This window comes from Scyliorhinus torazame, chromosome 3 (genome assembly GCF_047496885.1).
Source record: "Scyliorhinus torazame isolate Kashiwa2021f chromosome 3, sScyTor2.1, whole genome shotgun sequence".
Classification (NCBI taxonomy): domain Eukaryota; kingdom Metazoa; phylum Chordata; class Chondrichthyes; order Carcharhiniformes; family Scyliorhinidae; genus Scyliorhinus; species Scyliorhinus torazame.
The window spans coordinates 217200910-217223123 of NC_092709.1; the positions used below are offsets into that span (position 1 = coordinate 217200910).

The window sequence follows — 22214 nt, forward strand, 5'->3', positions numbered from 1 at the left end:
TAGCATTGAAGACAACAGGAGGCTACAATGGGATTTGTTAATCCCACCAGTCCACTAACTGCGCCAATAGGAAACAATTTCCCTTAAACTACAAACAATCACATCTATCAGTGTTCAGAAAGTGCACCTGAACACTACGGTAGAAAGAAGCAAAGGCAACACAGTGGCACAGTGGTTAGCACTGCTGCCTCACAGCTCCAGAGACCAGGGTTCATTCCGACCTCGGGTGACAGTGTGGAGGTTACACATTCTTCCTCTGACTGTGTGGATTTCCTCCAGGTGCTCCGGTTTCCTCCCACAGTCCAAAGATGTGCTGGTTAGGTAGATTGGCTTTGCTAAAATTGCCCCGATGTGGGGTTATGGGGATAGGGTGGGGGATTCGGCCTGGGTGCGGTGCTCTTTGGAAGGTCGTTGCAGACTAGATGGGCCGAATAGCCCCTTTCTGCACTGTAGGGATTCTATGATTCAAAGACATTTGTAGCACACCTGATAAATGGAGTCTGGAAGGGAGTCAATAATTCAGGATTGGGTCTTTAGTTATTTTACATGTGACAGTACAATCAAAGAAAGGATGGAGGAAGCAGTACATGCAAAGTACCCTTCCCCATGAATTGTTTCGGTTGGTCTTATACCCCGAATGCTGCCACTTCCACTCTCACCCACAGCCTTGGACATCGCTTCGAAGAAGGCTGTCCAGAATCCGACAAGTCTGGGGCATGCCCACATGTGGGTGTAGTTGGCTAGGCATTCCTGGCACCATTCACATTTGTCCTCCACCTCCAGGAAGAACCTTCTCATTCAGGTTCTATTTAAGTGTCCTCTGTGCACCACTTACAGTTGCATTAGGCTTGTGCAGGTTGGCCCTGTTCAGTGCTTCGCTCCAGAGACCCCACCCCATCCAGAGTTCTTCCACCCATTTTTCCCCGCGTCTCGCCCAACAGGGAGCATGCTTCCTCGAACTGTTGTACATACAGGTCCCCGGAGTTCCCCCACCTAAGTTGCCCGCATCCAACAGCTCCTCTATCATTGAATGTCTCAGGGTCCCTGGGTATGATGTTGTCTCCTTGCGGAAGAAGTTTTTGATTTGTAAATGTCGTAGTTCATTCCCGTTGGGCAGTTGCAGCCTTTCCATCCATTTCTCTAACGTCACTAATCTGTCATCGGTGTACAAGTCCCTAACTGTCAGTGTCCTCCATTCGGTCTCCACTTCTTAAAGGTGGCGTCCATCACGGCTGATGCAGATGGGGGCGATAGTGGACAGTTCGGTCAGACTGAAGTGCTGTCTCAGTTGGTTCAAGGTCCAGAGTGTGGCTACTACCCCTGCGCTTGTTCAGCGTTCGGCTGCTGGGGATGGAGTGCTGTTGTGGCGAGAGCTCGGAAGACTTGGGGATATAGATCAGTATGGATCCGAGTAGGAAGAAGAACCTGGGCAGTACATTCATCTTGATCATCTGCACCCTCCCTGTTGGGAGAATGCGAGTGTGTCCCATCTCTGCAGGTCCTATTTAACTTCTCCCGCCAGACGAGTCAGGTTCCATTTGTGGATCCGTGTCCAGTCCGCACAATTTAGAATCCAGGTAGCGGAATTTTCTTTGGGCTTGTTTGAATGGCAGCCCCTTCAGCTCTATCCCTCTTCCTTTTTGGGTTCACCGGGAAGATTTCACACTTTGCTCAGGTTGTGTTTGGAGCCAGAGAAGGCCCCAAAAGGTCATTGACTTCAGGAAGCAAAGTACTGTACACACCCGTCAGCATCAACGGGGCCGAGGTGGAGATGGTTAGTAGTTTCAAATTCCTCAGGGTACACATCTCCAAAAATCTGTCCTGCTCCATCCACGTCGACGCTACCACCAAGAAAGCACAACAGCGCCTATACTTCCTCAGGAAACTAAGGAAATTCGGCATGTCCACATTAGCCCTTACCAACTTTTACAGATGCACCATAGAAAGCATCCTAACTGGCTGCATCACCGCCTGGTATGGCAACTGCACGGCCCAAGACTGTAAGAAACCTCAGAGAATCGTGAACACAGCCCAGTCCATCACACGAACCTGCCTCCCATCCATTGACTCCATCGACACCTCCCGCTGCCTGGGGAAAACAGGCAGCATAATCAAAGACCCCTCCCACCCGGCTTATTCACTTTTCCAACTTCATCCATCTGGCAGGAGATACAAAAGTCTGAGAATACGCAGGAACAGCCTCAAAAACAGCTTCTTCCCCGCTGTTACCAGACTCCTAAATGACCCTCTTATGGACTGACCTCATTAACACTACACCCTGTATGTTTCAGCCGATGCCAGTGTTATGTAGTTACATTGTATTCCTTGTGTTCCCTATTATGTATTTTCTTTTATTTCTTTTTCTTTTCATGTATGATCTGTTGAGCTGCTCGCAGAAAAATACTTTTCACTGTCCGGTGGTACACATGACAATAAACAAAATCCAATCCGAACTCTTTCAGGAGCTTCATGGTCTCTTCCATGCTGCGTTGAGGGTCCGAGAAGTAGAGAAGCAGATCATCCATATAAGAGTGAAACTCTGTGCTCTCTGTCCCCTCTCTGGACCTCCTTCCCAATGTTTGGCCATTCTGAGGCCCATCACCAGTGGCTCAAGTGCCAGAGTGAATAGAAGCAGGGACAGCGGGCATCCCTGCCTTGTGCAGTTGGAGGTATTTAAAGCTGGTGGTATTGATCCGTACACTCACCATGGGGTCGCTATACAGGAGTTTCACCCAGGAGGTGAACCCTGTACCCAGCCCAAACTGCTCTATTGCCTCAATGAGGTACTTCCACTCGACTCTGACAAAAGCCTTTTCTGCGTTCAGGAGATGATCACGTCTGGCGTTCTCTCCCCGGACGGGACCATTATCACATTTAGCAGCCCCGGATGTTCATTGTTAGCTGCCTACCCTTGACAAAGCCCATTGGGTCCTGCGACCACCTCTGGTACACTGTTCTCCAGTTGCCAGGCCAGGAATTTTGCCAATATTTTCGCGTCAGCATTGAGCAGTGAGATGGTCTGTAGGACCCACATTTGGTCAGGTCTTTGCCCTTCTTGGGCATCAGCGAGCTTGTGGCTTGTGCTAGCATTGGAGGCAGGGTGCCCCTTGCTAGCAAGTCTGCAAACATCTCACACAAATGCGGGCCTATGCTGCTACAAATCTTTTGTAGAAGTCTAACGGGAATCTGTCTGGATCCTGCACCTTCCCCTCCTGCATGAAGTGATGTTCTCCATGATTTCTCCCAGTTCTGGTGCTGCTTCCAGCACCCTCCACCTATTTTCCCCACGACTAGCATGTCTAGTCCATCGAGGAATTAAAATTTTTTTTAACTTCATTCTCATGCTGGTAGGTACAACAACAAAGTAACGGTCCAAGTCCCGGCTGGGACCATCCAGAGATGCCGGCTCCTTCCTGGGTTGGCTTTTATCTCGGGAAATCAACAAGCCTGCTGTTGGGCCTTTGTCCCTCAGTGGGGGAACTTGTACTCAACGTGTCCACAGGGAGATCCATCAGATCATCCCTGTGGGTCTCAAGGGCGTTTTAACAGCGCTCCTCTGTCAAAGCAACCATAATATGATTGAATTCAGTTTGAGGGATAGAGGACTGGGCCTGAGATTGTTTTTAAAAACTTAATAGCAATCATGAGGGCATGAAAGTGGAGTGAAATGAATTGGCAAATTATGTTAAGGGACCGGTCAATAAAAATGCACAGAATAGATGTATTCAAACGAGCAAGTTCAAGGGGCAGATACTATTTTAGTTAACCACGGATTGTGTATCAAACCTAAAGAAAAAGCATATTATTGTGCAACGATAGGTGACAGGTCAAATGATTGGCCGTAATATGAGGGATGATTAAAAAATTAAGAATGGAAAAATTACGAGAAAAACCGAGCCAGAAATATAATAGCAGGAGTTTCTATAAATATTTTAGAAAGAAACAAGTTAACAGAGTGAGCGTTAGTACTTATAAAGTGAGCCTTGAGAATTGATAATGGAAAACAAGGAGATGACAGATGAATTGAATAGGAATTTTACAATCTTTACTATAGAGGATGCAAGTAACATCCCAGAAGCAGCTATAAATCAGGAAATAGAAGGGAGGGAGGAACAATAAAATTACAGTCACCAGAAGTGGGTACTGAGTAAATTGCTGGACTTGGAGACTGACAAGAGCCCAGGTCCTGATGGACTCAATCTGTGGGTCTTGAGACAGTTGCGCATTGGTTTCAATTTTTCAAAATTTGCTGGATTCAGGGAAATTTAGCAAATGGAACTTCATTATTCAAAAAGGGAGGGAGACAGAAAGCAGAAAACTACAGACCATCTGGTTTAACATCTATCACAGGAAAAATGTCAAAAGCTATTAAAGTAGTTATAGCAGGTCACTGAAGTTTATCTGGCAGAGTCAACACGTTTTGGAAAGGACATCATGTCTAACTGGAGTTCTTTGAGGAAATAATATCTGCTTGGATAAAGGAAAACTGGTGAATGTACTGTACTTAGATCTCCAGAAAGCATTTGATAAATTGCCACATCAAAGGTTATTGCGGAAAATAAAAGGGCATGGTATAGGGGGCAACACATTGGGCATGGATAGAAAGTTGGTTGGCTAACAGGTACATAGGAATTAGGAGCAGAAGTATGCAATTCAGCCATTCGAGCCTGCTCTGCCATTCAATGAGATCATGGTTGATTTCTTCCTGGTCTCAATTCCACCTCCTCACCTGTTCCCCATATCCCTTGAATTCATTTTTAAAATCAGAAATACATCTATCTCCTCGAGGCTGTACTCATGTGTGCAGAACCTGACTATAAGTTTCTGCTCGGCGATTCTGCATTGTGGAATGAGTAGTTCCTCCTCATTTCAGTTCTAAATCTACTGCCTCTCAACCTATATCTGTAACCTCTTGTTCTAGATTACCCTACAAGGGGAAACATTTTGTCCATGTTTACTTTACCAATGCCTTTTACTATCGCGATCAGATCCCCGCTCATCCTTCTAAACACTAGCGAGTACAAGTCCAAACTGTTTAATCTCTCATCATAACTCAACCCTTGCATCCCTGGGGTGAGACTCCTCGGAACTGCCTCCAATGCCACCACATCCTTCCTCAAATAAAGGATACCAAACTGGACACGTACTCCAGATGTGATCTCACCAACACCCCATACAATTGAAACAATACTTCTCTACTTTTATACCACAGCCCTTCTGCAAAAAACGCTAACATTCTATTTGCCTTCATAATTACATGCTGAATGAAATGAAATTTGCTTATGGTCACAAGTAGGCTTCAAATGAAGTTACAGTGTCTGGGGCTGTTTAGCACAGGGCTAAGTCGCTGGCTTTGAAAGCAGACCAAGGTCGGCCAGCAGCACGGTTCAATTCCCGTACCAGCCTCCCCGAACAGGCATCAGAATGTGGCGACTAGGGGTTTTTCCACAGTAACTTCATTTGAAGCCTACCTGTGACAATAAGCAATTTTTTTCATTTTTCATACCGACGTTCTGTGATTCATGAACAAAGACACCCAGATCCCTCTGCCCAGACTCATTTTGAATCTGTTTTCCATTTAGATAATAATTTGCCTTTCTATTTTTTTCGACCAAAATGGATAACGTCGCTTATCGATATTAAACTCAATCTGCCAAATTTTGTCCCAATCTCCTAGCCCATCTACATCCATCTGTAACATTTTTATCTCCTCTTCACTACCTGCTTTCCCATATATTTTAGTATCATCCGCATATTTTGCGATGTTACACCCTGTCGCTGCTTGCAGATCATTTATAGATTGTAAACAGTTGGTCTGTTTACTTCAACTGTTTATAATTTCTATAAATTACTTGGATGAAGGTATAGTTGCAAAATTTGCCGATAAGTAGGAAAGGTAGGAAATTAAGTTGTGAAGAGGACAAAAGGAGGCTACAACAATATAGGTAGGCTAAGTGAGGGGGGCAAATACCTGGCAAATGGAGTATAATGTAGCAAAATTGAAATTGACCATTTTGGCAGGAATAAAAATTATCTAAATAGTAAAAAATTGCAGAGCTCTGGGGTGCAGAGGGATCTGGGTGTCCCAGTGCATGAATTACAAATGCTAGTATGTAGATACAGCAATTAGGAAGGTATCGTATGCTGCAAAGGAAATGGAATACAAAGTAGGGAGGTTATGCTTCAGCGCGCAACTGGGATCACATTTAGAGCACTGTGTACAACATTGGTCTCCTTATTCAAGGATGGATGGAAATGCATTGGAAGTAGTCTTTTTGTATCCTCTATACAGTGTAGATTGCAAAATTCCTGTTCAAATTATCTGTCATCTCCTTGTTTTCCATCAATTCTCAAGGCTCATTTTCCAAGTACCAACATTTGTTAATTTGTTTCTTTTAAAAATATTTATAAAAACTCTTGCTACCTATTTCTATATCTTAAATGGGAAGAGGAGAGAAGATTTACCAGACTAAGACCTGGAATGGGTGGGTTGACTTAAGAGGAAAGGTTGGAAAGGCTAGGCATGTATCCACCAGAAATCAAGGCGAGGCTTGTATCCACCGGAAATCAGAGGAGTAACTCGCCAAGGTTCCTTGGGCAGCACCTTCCAAACACATGACCTCTACCATCTAGAAGGACAAGAGCAGCAGACACATGGGAACCCCACCACCTCGAAGTCCCCCTCCAAGTCACTCACCATCTTGACTTGGAAAATACATGACTGTTCCTTCATGGAGCTCCCCAACAGCACTGTGGGTGTACCTACACCACCGGGACTGCAGTGGTTCAAGAAGGCAACTCATCATTTTTTGAAAAGCAATAGGGATGGGCAATAAATGTTGGCCTAACCAGCGATGCCCACATCCTGTAAATTATTTTTTTCCCCAAAAAGAGGCGACTTGATTGAAACATACAATATCCTGAAGGATCTGACGCTGTGCATGGAGAGGCGGTTTCCTTTCCTGGGCGAATCTGAAAAAAGGGGGGGTCACTGTTTTAAAGTAAGGGGCTGTCCATTTAAAACAGATGATGTAAAAAAATTTATCAGAGGGTAATCTTCGTGAAGGTGGCGGTGGAAGCAGTTTATGAATATTAAGGCAGAGGTGCATAGATTCAAGGTAAGCAAGGGGGTGGTCAGTTATGAGGGGCAGACAGGTTGCAGCTGAGATTAGCCATGTTCTTATTAAATCTTATTATCAGAGTCGGCTCAAGGGACTGAATGGCCGACTGCTGCTCCTATGGCCGATCTTAAAGAGCTCAATGCATAATATACAAACTCAATCACAGACAACCACAATAAACATAAATAGGAGTAGCTAGGCCATAGAGCCCCTCTGCTCTGCCATTCAATAAAATGTTTGATCTAATATGACCTCAACTCCACTTTAAAAAAAAAAGATATTTCATTCCAAACGTATGCAACATAAAATCACAACCATCCAACAGACTATACAGTTGATACATTTTTCCCCCATTTACTCCCTGCAATTCACCCTGAAGAAATCAATGAATGGCTTCCATCGCCAGGTGAATGCCTCCTCTAACCCCCGGAAGGCAAACTTGACCTTCTCCAAAAGCAGGAACTCTGCCACATCACTCGCCCATACCCCTGTCTTCGGCGGACCGAGTCCTGCCAGTACAACAAGATCCGCTTTCGGGCTTTCAGGGAGGCAAAGGCCAATACATGGGCCTCTCTCCGCACCGGAACTCCGGGATCTTCCAACACACGGAGTATTGCCACCTCTGGACTCGGGGCCACTTCCACACCCAGAATCTCAGGCATCACATCCGAGAAGCCCCACTAGAACCCCCTCAACCTCGGACATACCCAGAACATGTGGACGCTATTCGTGCTGACCCTGCACACACCTATCCTCCACCCTGCAAAGAAGCGGCTCATCATCATTGGTTTTGGACAAAGCTCGGCACAACATCGAGGGCCGAAGGGCCTGTTATGCGCTGTACTGTTCTATGTTCTATATGTTCCATCATCGCTACTGTCATGTGTGCCCTATGCACCATCTTAAACTGAATGAGACTTAACCTTGCACACGTCAAGGTCGCGTTCACTCTCCACAGGGCCTTTTTCCGATAACAACTCCCGATAACAATTCGCCTTGCCACACCGGAGGCAGCGGCCCCTGGAAGGACGGCACCTCTCTCCTCACGTCATAAGTTTCCTCCAATTCCTCCAAACCTGCTGACTTGCCCCCTATAAACAAGTCCCTAAAGTACTCTATCCCCATCTGCCGCCTCCCCTGGAACCCTCGCATCCTGCCCCACCGGCGCCAACCTGTTATCGTTGCATATCAGCGCCCACAGCGACATGCCCTCTAGCCTCCTGCTTGCACTGGCTCCACACCCATAGCGCTGGAACCACCACTGGGCTCATGGAGTACCAAAGCAGCGAGAATGCAAGGAGCGCTAACAGTGCCCTCAAACACGTCTCCCTACACAACCCATCCTCCACTGCCCATTTCCTCACCATTGCAATATTCACCGACCAGTAATAATAATTAATCAAGCGCGGCATATCCCGGAAATCGATCAAATTCCCTCAAAATCTCCATAATCCTTCAAAACTGCCACCGGGTCCAAGATAGAAAACAAAAACATGGCTGCATAGTGAGATTCGGTGTTCAGCCTCGCACCCCCCGCTGCAACTCAGTCCTTTCCAACCCTCGACGCCCTAAGTGCTATTGCCAGCGGCTCTATCGCCAAAGCGTAAAGCAACGGGAGTGGGCACCAAAATAAATTCACCCCTAACTACTGCCTTAAGTGCCCCAAAAGCGTGAAGATCATGACCTTCCCAGTGTCATTCCGCGCCACATAACCTCGAAGGTGCCCCTCACCCCATCGCAAACCCCCTCATCCGCCAACAACTCACATCCAACCTCCACTGCGGCCACATCCTGTGCCAACCCCTAATCCAACCCATGTGGCACATGGTCCAAAACCAGGATCACAAACTCCCATCAGCAGTGCCTTATCCATCAGAAAGAAATCAATCCGGGAGTACACTTATTGCACATGCAAAAAGTACGAAAACTCCTTCTCCCTCAGCCTCTCAAATCTCCACGAATCTGCCACAAGATCAGTGAACCCCCTCAGCTCCGTAGCCACCACCAACGACTTAGGACTCACTGATCCATCCTCAGATCCAGTGCAGTGTTAAAATCGCCCCCCCCCCCGTTATCAACCGGTGTGTGTCCAGGTCCTATTGAAGCCTGATGATCTTCTCCAAAAGGGTAGAGGGGGGTCAGCAACCTGCCTCAAGAGGGATAGCGATTAGCAGCACCACTACTCTCAACTGGTTGAGAAAGTTGCACGCTTGGTAGAAATCGGTCTGGGTAGTCTTTTCTTCTGCTCCAGTCGCTCAACTATTGCTTCTGCAGTGCTCTGTAGCTAGTGTCTGAATTTGGTGCTGACCTTGTTTCCATACACAGATCCGATGTTTCAGATCCCTTCTAATCCACAGGCCTGTGCAGCCCAGTTACACTGGCAATTCATGCTGGCCAGATGCAATGTTCTGCCAAGGCAATCAACCAGTCTAGTCACTTGCATGAACTTATGCTTGCTGCTTTCTCCTCTTTCTACAACTGATTGCACATTAGTTTCATTACCAAATTAAAACCTGCTGTACAGTCACCTTAGCCGAAGTAGCGACAGCATAGGGCCCATGCAACACACGGAAGACTACAATAGATGACAATGGTTCCCTTCAGTAGCTAAAACAAAAAAAGACTTCTCGTCTCTGCTAGGCAAGTTACCATTTCTGCTGCAAGCCAGCCTGTGAAACATGCAAGATAGCGGAAAACAAGTCCAATGCCTCTTCTGGTCTCTCCCCTCGGTGCCTTCCTGGGTGTGGCAACACTCCACTCCAAGATGTTTTTTTTGTTGATTTACAGCAAGAGTCTACAAGCTGCCTTGGAACTGCCAGCATTCACAAAAGTAATCCTTTAAGACAAGTACGTACAGAAACATGTTGTTTTGGGAGATTTTTCTTCATTTATGGGAAGATGGGGCACTTTTGTAAAATATCAGGGTCATGGTTGATTTGCCAAAACTTTACAAATAACCAAAGAAGAGTCATTTAATTCTGGAGTGGATTTATGTACATTCTGCCTAATGTAGAAAGGAATGTTTCAGTGAATCACCAGTATGAAAGTTTATTTAAATACTGAAATAGTTTAAGGTGGAAAGTATGTCAAACACTAGGATTATTTAACAATTCAGCATCAAATGAATAAACATGGATGAATTTTTTTTGCATTTGAAGTCTGATGGTTTTTTTTTGGGGGGGGGGGGGGGGGGGGGGGGAGAAGAGGGAGACAGGGAAGATATATTTTCCTAAGGCGGTTCCTGGCAAATGCAAGGAATTCCACACACTTGGGTTAAATGGCCAGCCTCCACAGGAATTCAAGATGTGTTTTAACAGTTATCATGGAATAGTCAACCACAGAAATAGTACTGAACAGTTCAGAGTTCACCAGATCACATCATGCAAATTAGTTTTAGAGCTTTGAACCACAAAACTACATAAATAGTTCATTGCTCCACCACTTACCTAGTTCACCACGTAGAGTAAGCAGCTCCTGAGACAACTCGTTGTGTTGTTTGCCTACTTCCTCCCGCTGTGAAGAAAAATATTGTTACTACGGAAATGTCCTTAAAACTTCGAAGCACACTTTCAATCATTTAACTCAAGGATATTGAGTTTCCAAGTACAAATAGTTTGTCATCACTAGTGCACAAATATTAATACAAAAATGTACAAGAGCCAAAAGTTATATTGCATTAATGAGCATTTAATTTGTGTGCCATGTGCATGGTTTAAAGCTTCTGAGACAAAGACAAGCTTATCTTCAGTATCCAATGTTCCGCATTTTCTATTTCCATGAAGTCTAAGGCAAAGAGCACAATGACAAAGCTTGAACCTATCTCAGTTTTCTAACGAGCAGAGTTTTGCATACACACTAGGATCAACATATCCCGCAGACTACATGCACTGCAATTAAAAAAAAACTGTTTTAACCAATTAAGAGACAGGAGTTAGTCTGGTTCACAAACCTCATAAGAGTAGCTTAAAAAGGTTTTGAAATAACTTATTCTTGGCTCAACTTGAAGCGTACAATTATAAACATTAACAAGGAAGCAAGACGACCTGATATCAGGACTTCAGTATCTGGAGTAGATAAAAATTAAGCGATTTGATTAATCAGCGATCAATAATCCTCAGGAAATTGAACTTGAGCTTTCTATTTCCCAAAGCAGTGTCAGAATGCAGCTTTAAAATGCTATTGGGTGTACCGAGCTCTCCTGTTTAATAATCTGTCTCTCTAATGCACCACACTTATTCAGTTATTTATGCAGCTATTCCTGGTATGTAGCAAATAAGAGGGGAAGCAATCTACAGTGAGGAACAGCTGGAAATAAAAGAATTGGTTGAAATTACTTGCGTCAGTTACCAAACCCTCACATTTCCAGTCAGCAAATCACAAAAGAATGCATCAGTTACCCTCTTTCCAGCACAAGGATCGTAGAGGCACATTTTGCTGCTGCTGCAACCCATTCTCCCTTTTTCTGGCTGTGTGTGTGTATCATACAGAAGCACAGGTGGCCACACCACAACCCAAACTGGTCTTTCTACATTTAAAGTACTTGGAGGAATAGATCCATTAGGCCTTGCCTTCCAAGCTAACTTTCAGTCCAGGATGTGTACCATATTTCCTGCAGTACTCTGCCCTGAATAAAAAAACAGCTGCATTTGGGAATCGCTCATTACAGGAGGCACACCCTATGCGTCTGCACAATGAAGCTGGGAGGAGGGGAACTGATCAATGTTAATTTACTCAAATGTCAGCAGCTAAAGCTCAGCATTGGAACACATTGATCTTCCAGCTAATACAGTAATGGAAAAGCTCTATTTTATATTGCAGCTTAATACATAATACCATCAAGGCCCTCCAAGGTCAGGCCAGCTGAAACAAAATGCACTGAAATCACCCCACATCAGTTTTATCAGTAAGTAATATATGCGGCTCAGATTTTCCATTCAACTCATCCCAATTCAGAGCAAGCTACACTGGACATATAAAACTATTGGAAAATTGAAATTTAGATAAATCTAAATTCTTGAGCAACATAGATTACACATGTATGCGTACATGTACACAAGAAAATAAGGTAATTGCTATCAGTGTTGATATTGCCACATTGACGGCAAACAGGTGGTGAAAAGCTCAAACATGGTCCCACCTAAGTCCAGTAAGAACTTTATCATGAGCAAAAAAGTATTTTGTTTTAAATATTACAGTAGTCACAACAGAAGTTGCAGCTTTGCAGGAAGGCAGCCTAGCAGTTAAAGTAAAAACATTACACCAAGTACTATAAAATTTACATTTTCAATGCAGTTTTTGTCAAGATGAACCTCCTTTAGGTCAGCTTAAGAATATATACATTTAAAAATGCAAATGATGGACAGATCAACTGAGGAAAAGTGGTTTACAATTACCTAAAAGGTGGCAAATGTTGAAAAACATGCAGGAACATTAAGCATTTAACAGATTGGATTGTCTACTTCTGGCACAGAAAAGGCATAGTGTTGGAACTCAGAAATAATGCATAGACCCAGAGTTAACATATTACATTAATAGTGAATGAAATTCACAATTTGTAACATCTGATTGAAACTAAACAGTAGGCTGCTAAAACAGTCTTTACAAAATTATTCAAATTGGTTCAATTTGATTTGATGCCCGAGGCATATTTTGAGTACTGAATTAGTAGTCAAGAGGCCAACAGCATCGTTCAGCATTAAACATTAGCATTGCACAAGGTTATGTTTGAGTTTGAAGTATTATCAATGACATTCTACATAGTTGCCCAGCTCTTCTCTAAAAAATGCAAGACTTACACATGGTATTGAAGTGGAAAATGCTAGTTTCTGAAGTTTAATAACACTTCAACAGGAAAGAATGTCAGTGCAAAGAGGTGGCCCCAAGAAAACGATTGAAAACGAATTTTTCCCTTGGAAAATAAGCTCAACCTTCAACCAACCATAAGTATTTGCAACGCATCTTGAAACAATCACCAGTGGTTACAGTTGCGAGGCTTAAAAGGAGTCCTCAAATTCAGAGATACTAAGCCCTTTGTTACATGGCTAAATTTTAATTATGGGTGTTTATTTGTAGTCACTGTTACATCAACATTAGAGATTTAAAATTATAAAGCTTGCAGTCTGTGGTAGTCGGTATTAGAGGCATGACGGTACCCTGTAATGCTGTGAGACCATTGGTGTAGGAGGTACTGTTTTCATTGGTTAAGCCTGCCTGCTGGTTCCGCCCAGTAAGACGGAGTACAAGAGCCCGCGACTCCCCAGCAGCTGCCTTCTGTACCTGCGCTGCTGGGGGAAACATCTAGTGTAATAAAGCCTTCAGTTGTCTCCAAACTCGCTTCTGGGGTTACTGATTGAGCATCAATTTAATACACTAGATTTTAAAGAATGGAGCTCCGAATCAAGCCGGAGTCGTCTGCAACTCAGCCCCCACGTGGCAAACTCAGCGGCAACCTTCAAGCACTGGCTGGCGTGTTTCAATGGATATCTCAGGACGGCCACAATTTCACCCACGGAGGACCAGAAAATGCAAGTTCTGCACTCGAGGGTGAGCCCAGAGATCTACATGCTCATCGAGGACGATTTTGAGGCCACAATGAATCTGCTGAAAGGACACTATATTCGCCCTGTAAACCAGGTCTACGCCAGACATCTACTAGCGACGAGGCGACAAATCCCTGGGGAATCACTGGAGGAGTTCTTCCGTGCGCTCCTGGTGTTGGGGAGGAACTGTAACTGCCCGCAAGTTTCGGCCAGCGTCCACACTGAACTTTTGATCCGGGACACATTTGTTGCAGGTATGCTGTCCTCCCAAATCCGCTAGCGATTGCGAGAGAAAGAGACATTAGGCCTCAAGGAGGCATGGGCCCTTGCTAGCTCCCTGGATGTGGCCTCCCGAAACGCCCGCGCTTACGTCCCCGACCGCGCAGCAGCCCCTTGGGCAGCGTGGAACCCCCCCCCCCCTCCCCCCCGCGACCGACTCCGATGCATCCCCCCAGAAGCTTGTGCTGCGAGACTGCCAAGCAACCCTGGGGGGCACCGCTGCTATTTTTGCGGGCAAGCCAAGCACCCCCGACAGCGCTGTCCAGCCCGCTCATCTCTTGGCAAAGGATGCGGCAAAAAGGGCCACTTCGTGGCAGTATGCCAGGCCCGGGCGGTCGCTGCGGTCTCCGGAGGCGAATCGGGACTGCCACCACATTCCTCTCCACGGGCCACGTGCGGCCAGCGGGCGCCGCCATCTTCCTCCTTCAGGGCCACGTGTGGCCTCCGGGCGCTGCCATCCTGTCTCTCGGACACCACGTGTGATGGATGGGCGCCGCCATCTTGTGCACCCCCAGCCAGGTGCGACCAGTGGGTGCCACCATCTTGGCTGGACTCTCAGGACCCCGACTTGGATGACCACACACCGCCCAAGGAGAACATCCAACTTGTGCCACGACTAGCCTCGGTGACCCTGGACCAGTCTCAGCCCCAAACGCACTCGACTGCAACGACGACCGTGCTCATCAATGGGCATGAAACATCCTGTCTGATCAACTCTGGGAGCACGGAGAGCTTCATACACACCAACACGGTAAGGCGCTGTTCTCTCCCCGTTCACCCAGTTAACCAAAAAATCTCCCTGGCCTCCGGGTCGCATTCAGTGGAGATCAAGGGGTTCTGCATAGCGAACCTCAGGGTCCAGGGAAGGGAGTTTAAAAATTACCGGCTCTACGTCCTTTCCCACCTCTGCGCTGCCACACTCCTAGGGTTAGATTTTCAATGCAACCTCCAAAGCTTAATATTTAAATTCGGCGGCCCTATACCCCCCCACTGTCTGCAGCCTCGCGACCCTCAAGATCGATCCGCCTTCCCCGTTTGCGAACCTCACCCCGGATTGCAAACCCGTCGCCACCAGGAGCAGACGGTACAGTGCCCAGGACCGGACCTTTATTAGGTCGGAGGTCCAGCGATTACGGAGGGAAGGTGTCATTGAGGCTAGCAACCTGGAGAGCTCAAGTAGTGGTTGTAAAGACCGGGGAGAAGCATAGGATGGTCATCGATTATAGCCAGACCATCAACAGGTATACGCAGCTTGACGCGCACCCTCTCCCCCGCATATCCGATCTGGTCACCAAGATCGCACAATACAAGGTCTTTCCCATGGTGGATCTAAAGTCCGCCTACCACCAGCTCCCCATCCGCCCTAGCGACCGCAAATACACTGCATTCGAAGCAGATGGGCAGCTCTACCACTTCCTAAGGGTTCCCTTTGGTGTCACTAATGAAGTCTCGGTCTTCCAACAAGAGATGGACCGAATGGTTGACCGATACGGTTTGCGGGCCACGTTTCCGTACCTCGATAATGTCACCATCTGCGGCCACGACCAGCAGAACCATGACACCAACCTCTGAAAATTCCTCCATGCCGCAAAGATCCTTAATCTCACATATTACAAGGATAAATGAGTGTTCAGCACCGACCGTCTAGCCATCCTCGGTTACGTAGTGCATAATGGAGTTATAGGCCCAGACCCTGAACGCATGCACCCTCTCATGGAGCTCCTCCTCCCTCACTGCTCCAAGGCCCTGAAACACTGCCTAGGGTTTTTCTCTTATTATGCCCAGTGGGTCCCCAACTATGCGGACAAGGCCCGCCCGCTAATCCAATCCACGGTTTTTTCCCTGTCGACAAAGGCCCGCCAGGCCTTCAGCCGCATCAAAGCGGACATCACAAAGGCCACAATGCACGCAATCGACGAGTCCCTCCTCTTCCAAGTCGAGAGCGACGTGTCCGACGTAGCTCTGGCGGCCACCCTCAATCAAGCGGGCAGACCAGTGGCCTTCTTCTCACGCACCATCCACGCTTCAGAAATCTGCCATTCCTCGGTCGATATGGAGGCGCAAGCCATAGTAGAAGCTGTGCGTCACTGAAGGAATTACCTGGCCGGCAGGAGATTCACTCTCCTCACTGACCAACGGTCGGTTACTTTCATGTTCGATAATGCACAGCGGGGCAAGATAAAGAACGATAAGATCTTGCGGTGGAGGATCGAACTCTCCACCTACAACTATGAGATCTTATATCGTCCTGGGAAGCTAAACGAGCCTCCTGATGCCCTATCCCACAGCACATGTGCCAACGCACAAGTGGACCGCCTCAGAGCCCTCCACGAGGACCTCTGCCACCCGGGGTCACTCGATTCTTCCATTTCATTAAAACCCGCAACCTGCCCTACTCCATCCGAGGTGGTCAGGACAGCCATCGGGAACTGCCAAATCTGAGCAGAGTGCAAGCCGCGCTTCTACAGGCAGCGCGCCTGATAAAGGCTTCCCATCCCTTTGAACGCCTCAGTATGGACTTCAAAGGGCCCCTCCCCTCCACCGACCGCAACACGTACTTCCTGAACGTGATTGACGAGTACTCCCGGTTCCCATTCGCCATTCCCTGCCCCGACATGATCGCAGACACAGTCATAAAAGCCCTCCACAGTATCTTTACGCTGTTCGGTTTCCCCACCTACATACACAGCGATAGGGGGTCCTCCTTTATGAGCGACAAACTGCGTCAATTCCTGCTCAGCAAGGGCACTGCCTCGAGCAGGACGACAAGTTACAACCCCCGGGGAAACGGACAGGTAGAGAGCGAGAACGGAATGGTCTGGAAGTCCGTCCTACTGGCCCTACGGTCCAGGAATCTCCCAGTCTCCCGCTGGCAGGAGGTCCTCCCGGATGCCCTCCACTCCATCCGGTCACTGCTGAGTACCACGACCAACCAAACACCACACAAACGTCTCCTGGTCTTCCCTAGGATGTTCTCCTCCGGGACCTCACTCTCAACCTGGCTGGCAGCTCCTGGACCCATCCTGCTCCACAAACACGTGCGGGTGCATAGGTCGGACCCATTGGTCGAGAGGGTCCATCTCCTCCACGCTAACCCTCAGTACGCCTACGTGGCGTACACCGACGGCCGACAGGATAAGGTCTCCCTACGGGACCTGGCGCCCACTGGATCCCCACACGCCCCCAATCCCACCCTCCCTCCCACCAGCACACCCCACAGCCGCCCCCTTCCCAGGTGGATCGGTCCTCCCACCAGTCCCATCCAGGGGTGATGAAGCTGCTGAAGAAGCCAAAGTCACGCTCCCGGAGCCACAGATGCCCGAGCCGGCACCTGCATCACCACCGAAGTTACGACGATCGCAGAGGACGACCAGGGCCCCCAATCGACTAATTGCTTCATTCGGAATTGTAAATAAATGTTGTAAATAGTTGCGATGTAACGAGGCAAAACCAATGTACGGATGTATACCGGGTACCTCCATAACCTTAACTTCTATCACTGTGTAATGAGAGGCCATCACCCCCGCCGGACTCTTTTTTTAAACTGGGGGTGAATGTGGTAGTCGGTATTAGAGGCATTACGGTACCCTGTAATGCTATAAGACCATGGGTGTAGGAGGTACTGTTTTCATTGGTTATGCCTGCCTGTTGGTTCCGCCCAGTAAGGCGGAGTACAAGAGCCCGTGTCTCCCCAGCAGCTGCCTTCTGTACCTGTGCTGGGGGAAGCATCTAGTGTAATAAAGCCTTCAATTGTCTCCAATCTCGCTTCTGGGCTTATTGATCGAGCAGCACAGTCCAATTATTATTCAGTTCGTAAAGTTTGATTCTGAACTTTGGTTAGCTAGATATACAAAACATAGCACTATTTAGAGTGGATGTATTGATCAGCTTCATCAAATCAACCAGCCTTCACAGCTGTAAGCCTATAGATGTGGTTCGACAGCTATAGGAAATGTCTAATTTAAACTCAAAAGCCATTTAATTTTTTTTTAAAGCTAGACTTTGAACAATGTAGCTCACACTGATAAATCACTTAAGCCCCATTCAGTACTGCAATTTTAATTTGGCACTTGGAAATCCTTTACAGTGCAACTCAAGATGAGGAGACAAACGCTAACAGCAAATAATTCTCGAAGCAATTCCTGACATCACCCGATTTTCCAAAGGAGGTTTAGCGGATTAGACATTGTATACTTTGCTTAAAAGCAAAGGTGTTAAACATAATCAGATATGCAAGAATGTTATAAACTATGTTCCAGATTATCAATTTGCCAAGTTATAAAACTATCCATCGATTGCTCAGCACGCAAGACAAAAGACAACGTGGGCAGCACAGTAGCATAGTGTTTAGCACAATTGCTTCATAGCTCCAGGGTCCCAGGTTCGATTCCCCACTGGGTCACTGTCTGTGCAGAGTCTGCACGTTCTCCCCGTGTCTGCGTTGTTTTCCTCTGGGCATCTGGTTTCCTCCCACGGTCCAAAGATGTGCAGGTTAGGTGGATTGGCCGTGCTAAAATTGCCCTTAGTGTTGGATGGGGTTACTGGGTTATGGGGATGGGGTGGGAGTGTGGGCTTGGGTGGCGTGATCTTTCCAAGTGCCGGTGCAGACCCGATGGGCCGAATGGCCTCCTTCTGCACTGTAAATTCTATGAAATGAGAAGACAGGCTCAATACTGCAAATGTATTCAAAGCTGCACAATGAACAACATTGTTATTTCACACATGGCTATTACAAGCATGTAATAGCACTCTAAATTTGAAGTACAGGTAACTTACAACAGACATTTTACATTTAATGCCCAACAAGCCATAACAGTAGGAGGTGGCAGCGTAGCGGTAATGTCCTGGACGTTGAAGACTCGCCGAATGTTCGAGGGACACTGGTTCGAATTTTACCATGGCAAGCTAATCTCAGTAATGGTGACCATGAAACAATTGCTGGTCATAAAAACCCATCTGGCTCACAAATGTTCTTTAGGGAAGGAAATCTGCTAATCCTTACCTGGTCTGGCCAACATATGGCTCCAGATCCACCGACTTGACTCTTCAATGCCCTCTGAAATGTTGCAGCAAACCACTCAGTTTAAGTGAACTTCAGGATGGGCAACAAATGCACCTTGACAGCAATATCAACATCCCAGAAAATAATAAATTTAATAACTAAACAAGCAGTTAATTAGTTTGTGGTAGTTGAGGTAAAGGTTACCAGGACACCGGAGCTTTACTCATGTGAGCTCCATGACGTCCTTTTCTAAATTTAATTCACAGGATGCGGGCATCGTTTATTAGACCAATATTTGCCCGTGGTGATGTTGGTGTGCTGCCTTCCTGAATTGCTGCAGCTCATCTGTTGTAGGAACACTCACAGTGCTGTTGGGGGGGGGGGGGGGGGGGGAAGATGTCCAGGGTTTTGATCCAGTGACCAAGGAACAGCAATATAGTTGTAAGTCAGGATGGTGTGTTCAGGTGGTGGTTCCCCATATATCTGCAGTCCTTGTCCTTAATGGTGATATAGGTCATGAGTTTGGAGGGTGCTGTCAAAAGAGCTTTGGTGAGTTGTTGCAATGCAGCTTGTAGATGGCACACACACTACTTCGGTAGTGAAGGAAGTATCATTGAAGCTGTGCAGTATTCCATCATACTCCTCCTGACTTAGTGCCTTGTGACCGGCTTTGAGGACTCCTGGGTTATTCCCTGCAGAATTCACAGCCTCTGACCTGCTCTTGAACCACCAGCAAAAGAAAAATGGGGAATAATCTGAACGTCTCAACCAAAAGACAGTCCCTCCATGAATTTAATGCCCTACTGCCGTTGACAGTCTTGGAACACGGCTCAAGAAGCAAAAATGAACCAAGTTGACATTCGTTAAAAAAAACTACCCTACACTACAAAATTAACTAATTTTGTTTGCCCCCCAGAGTGCAAAAGAAACCTTTGATCTTGTTGTAACCAAAAAACAATTGGTAATTCAAATGATTTGATCTTCCTAGAAGGAAAACAAAAATAGTACACTGGGGAAATAAGAACACGGAAACAAAAACAGAAAAAAACTGGATAATCTCAGCAAGTCTGACAGCATCTGTGGAGAGAGAAAAAAGCAAACGTTTCGATTAGTCTGGTCTGAATGTATTTTTTCTTCTGGGTTTGACTGCACCAGTGCACCAGGTTTTCCAGTCAATATGTAACAATTATTTCAATGCAAGACTATGAATGCAAAAGAGTACAAAAATGTGACAATGATAATTTGGCCCCTACAGCCTGCTGTGACATTGGATAGGAGCATGGCTGATCCGACTGTTGGATCTGTTCCAGTTTCCTGTCTGCCATGAACTTTGACAATCAAAAATCTAACTAACTGAGCCTTGGAAATAACCCAGCCTCTCCGGCTTCCTCAGAAGTGAATTCACAAACTAAAAATGAACAGAAAACATTTCTTCTATGTCTCAAGTAGGCGACCCCTAAATTTTTTGACTGTTTTCCCTCGTTTTGGAGTCTCCCACAAGCAAAAACATCCCATCAGTGCCAAATCCCCTCAGGATCTTCTATGTTTTGATAAGCTGACCTAATTCTTGGGATATTTGCCCATTCTGCTCAACCGTTGCTCATTAAGTTCCTCAGCCTCACCCTCAGAATCATTGGAGTGAACCTTGTTGGAGCAGTTTCTTATGCAATTGTGTCCAAATAAGTAAGCCAAAACATCTGAACGAGCAGGTGGCGATCATTTGGCCCCTTGAGTCTGCGTCACCATTCAGTAAGATCATGGCTGATCTAATTTTAACCTTAACTTCACAGTCCTGCGATCCCTGATAACCTAGCTCATTAAGGACTTCTGGACTTTCAGTGCTGACACTTAGAAGGCCACACAAGGTGGCTCCCGCTATGGCCTTTATTTTTTGGACTTTTTAAACCTGGTTCCCAGGGATTTGGGTCATCAATGGGTGGTACGGTGGCACAGTGGCTCGCACTGCTGCCTCACAGCTCTAGGAACCCGGGTTCAATTCTGACCTTGAATGACTGTCTGTGTGGAGTTTGCACTATCTCCCAGTGTTTGCGAGGGTTTCCTCCGGGTGCTCCGGTTTCCTCTCCCATTCCAAAGATGTTCAGGTTAGCTGGATTGGGCATGATAAATTGCCGCTGAGGGGGAGGTTACAGGGAGGGGGATTGGGCCAAGGAGATTGATTGATTTTGGTCACATGTACCGAAGTACAGTGAAATGTATTTTCTGCAGCCAAGGGAACGTACACAGTACATACATAGTAGACAAAAGAATAATCGACAGAGCACATTGACAGTGGTGCATCAACAAATAGTGATTGGTTACAGTGCGGAACAAGGCCAAACAAGAGCAGGATAGGGTGTCGTGAATAGTGTTATTACAGGGAACAGATCAGTCCAAGGGAGAGTCGTTGAGGAGTATAGTAACTGTGGGGAAGCTGTTCCTATGTCTGGATGTGCGGGTCTTCAGACTTCTGTATCTTCTGCCCGAGGGTGGCCTTTCGCAGTGTTGGTGCAGATTAGATGGGCCGATTGGCCTTTTACTGCACTGTAGGGATTTTATGACTATGAAAATCGGCCCATCATATCGGATATGTAATTGGCTGGCAAAAATATGTTGAAATCTATGAAGGAGGTTGGCGGTAAGCTGATTACAGGGGTAATTGTTCGACGGACCCCAAGTCTGCAAAACTCAGCAGGAAGACATTGGGCATGGCCTTGGGCGCTGAAGGGTGTGGAGGCGGCCTCGTCACGGCATAGTGATCCAATCCCCTCATTGGAAGCAGAAATGTTGCTGTTGGAGGAGAGGAACAATACTCTTGGGAGGGCAAAGGTGGATGACTTGGGAAAACAGGCAGAGGAGACAAAACCTCCGAATCGTGGGGTACCGGAGGGTTCGGGGCCGAAGCCAACTAATACTTTTCTCAGATGTTCGTCCAGCTTTTGGGGAGGGTGGTGGCGATGGTCTCCTCCAGAGTTGGTTCGGGCTCAAGTACTCCAGTGGAAGCCTGGGTGAATGAGCCAGCGGCAATCATTATTGGATTCCACAGCTTCCAGGAGAAGGAGCAGGTTCTGCAGTGGGCCAAAGTGAATTGGAACTCTGGGTGCGAAGGAAGCATCATTAGGATATACCAAGATGTCAGGATGGAGTTGGCAAAGTCAGGTTTGGAGTGGTGTACCTGGCGAGGCTGAGTGTGATGTTTTGGCTGAAAGATCATTTGTTCAATACGTCGGAGGTAGTGGAGGCTTTTCTCAAGGAGCATGAACTTGGGCTTGATTG

At 46.7% G+C, this 22214-nt stretch overlaps 1 protein-coding gene across 6 annotated transcripts in view; it reads right to left on the bottom strand.

Annotated features, from left to right (window-relative positions):
* mtus1b (microtubule associated tumor suppressor 1b) overlaps nt 1-22214 on the bottom strand; it is a 255322-nt gene that overhangs the window by 37789 nt on the left and 195319 nt on the right. For all 6 annotated transcript variants that reach the window (XM_072496874.1, XM_072496872.1, XM_072496873.1 and 3 more), the window contains one exon: nt 10568-10634. In XM_072496874.1, coding sequence (XP_072352975.1) covers nt 10568-10634 — 67 coding nt within the window. The remainder of the gene's footprint in view (nt 1-10567; nt 10635-22214) is intronic.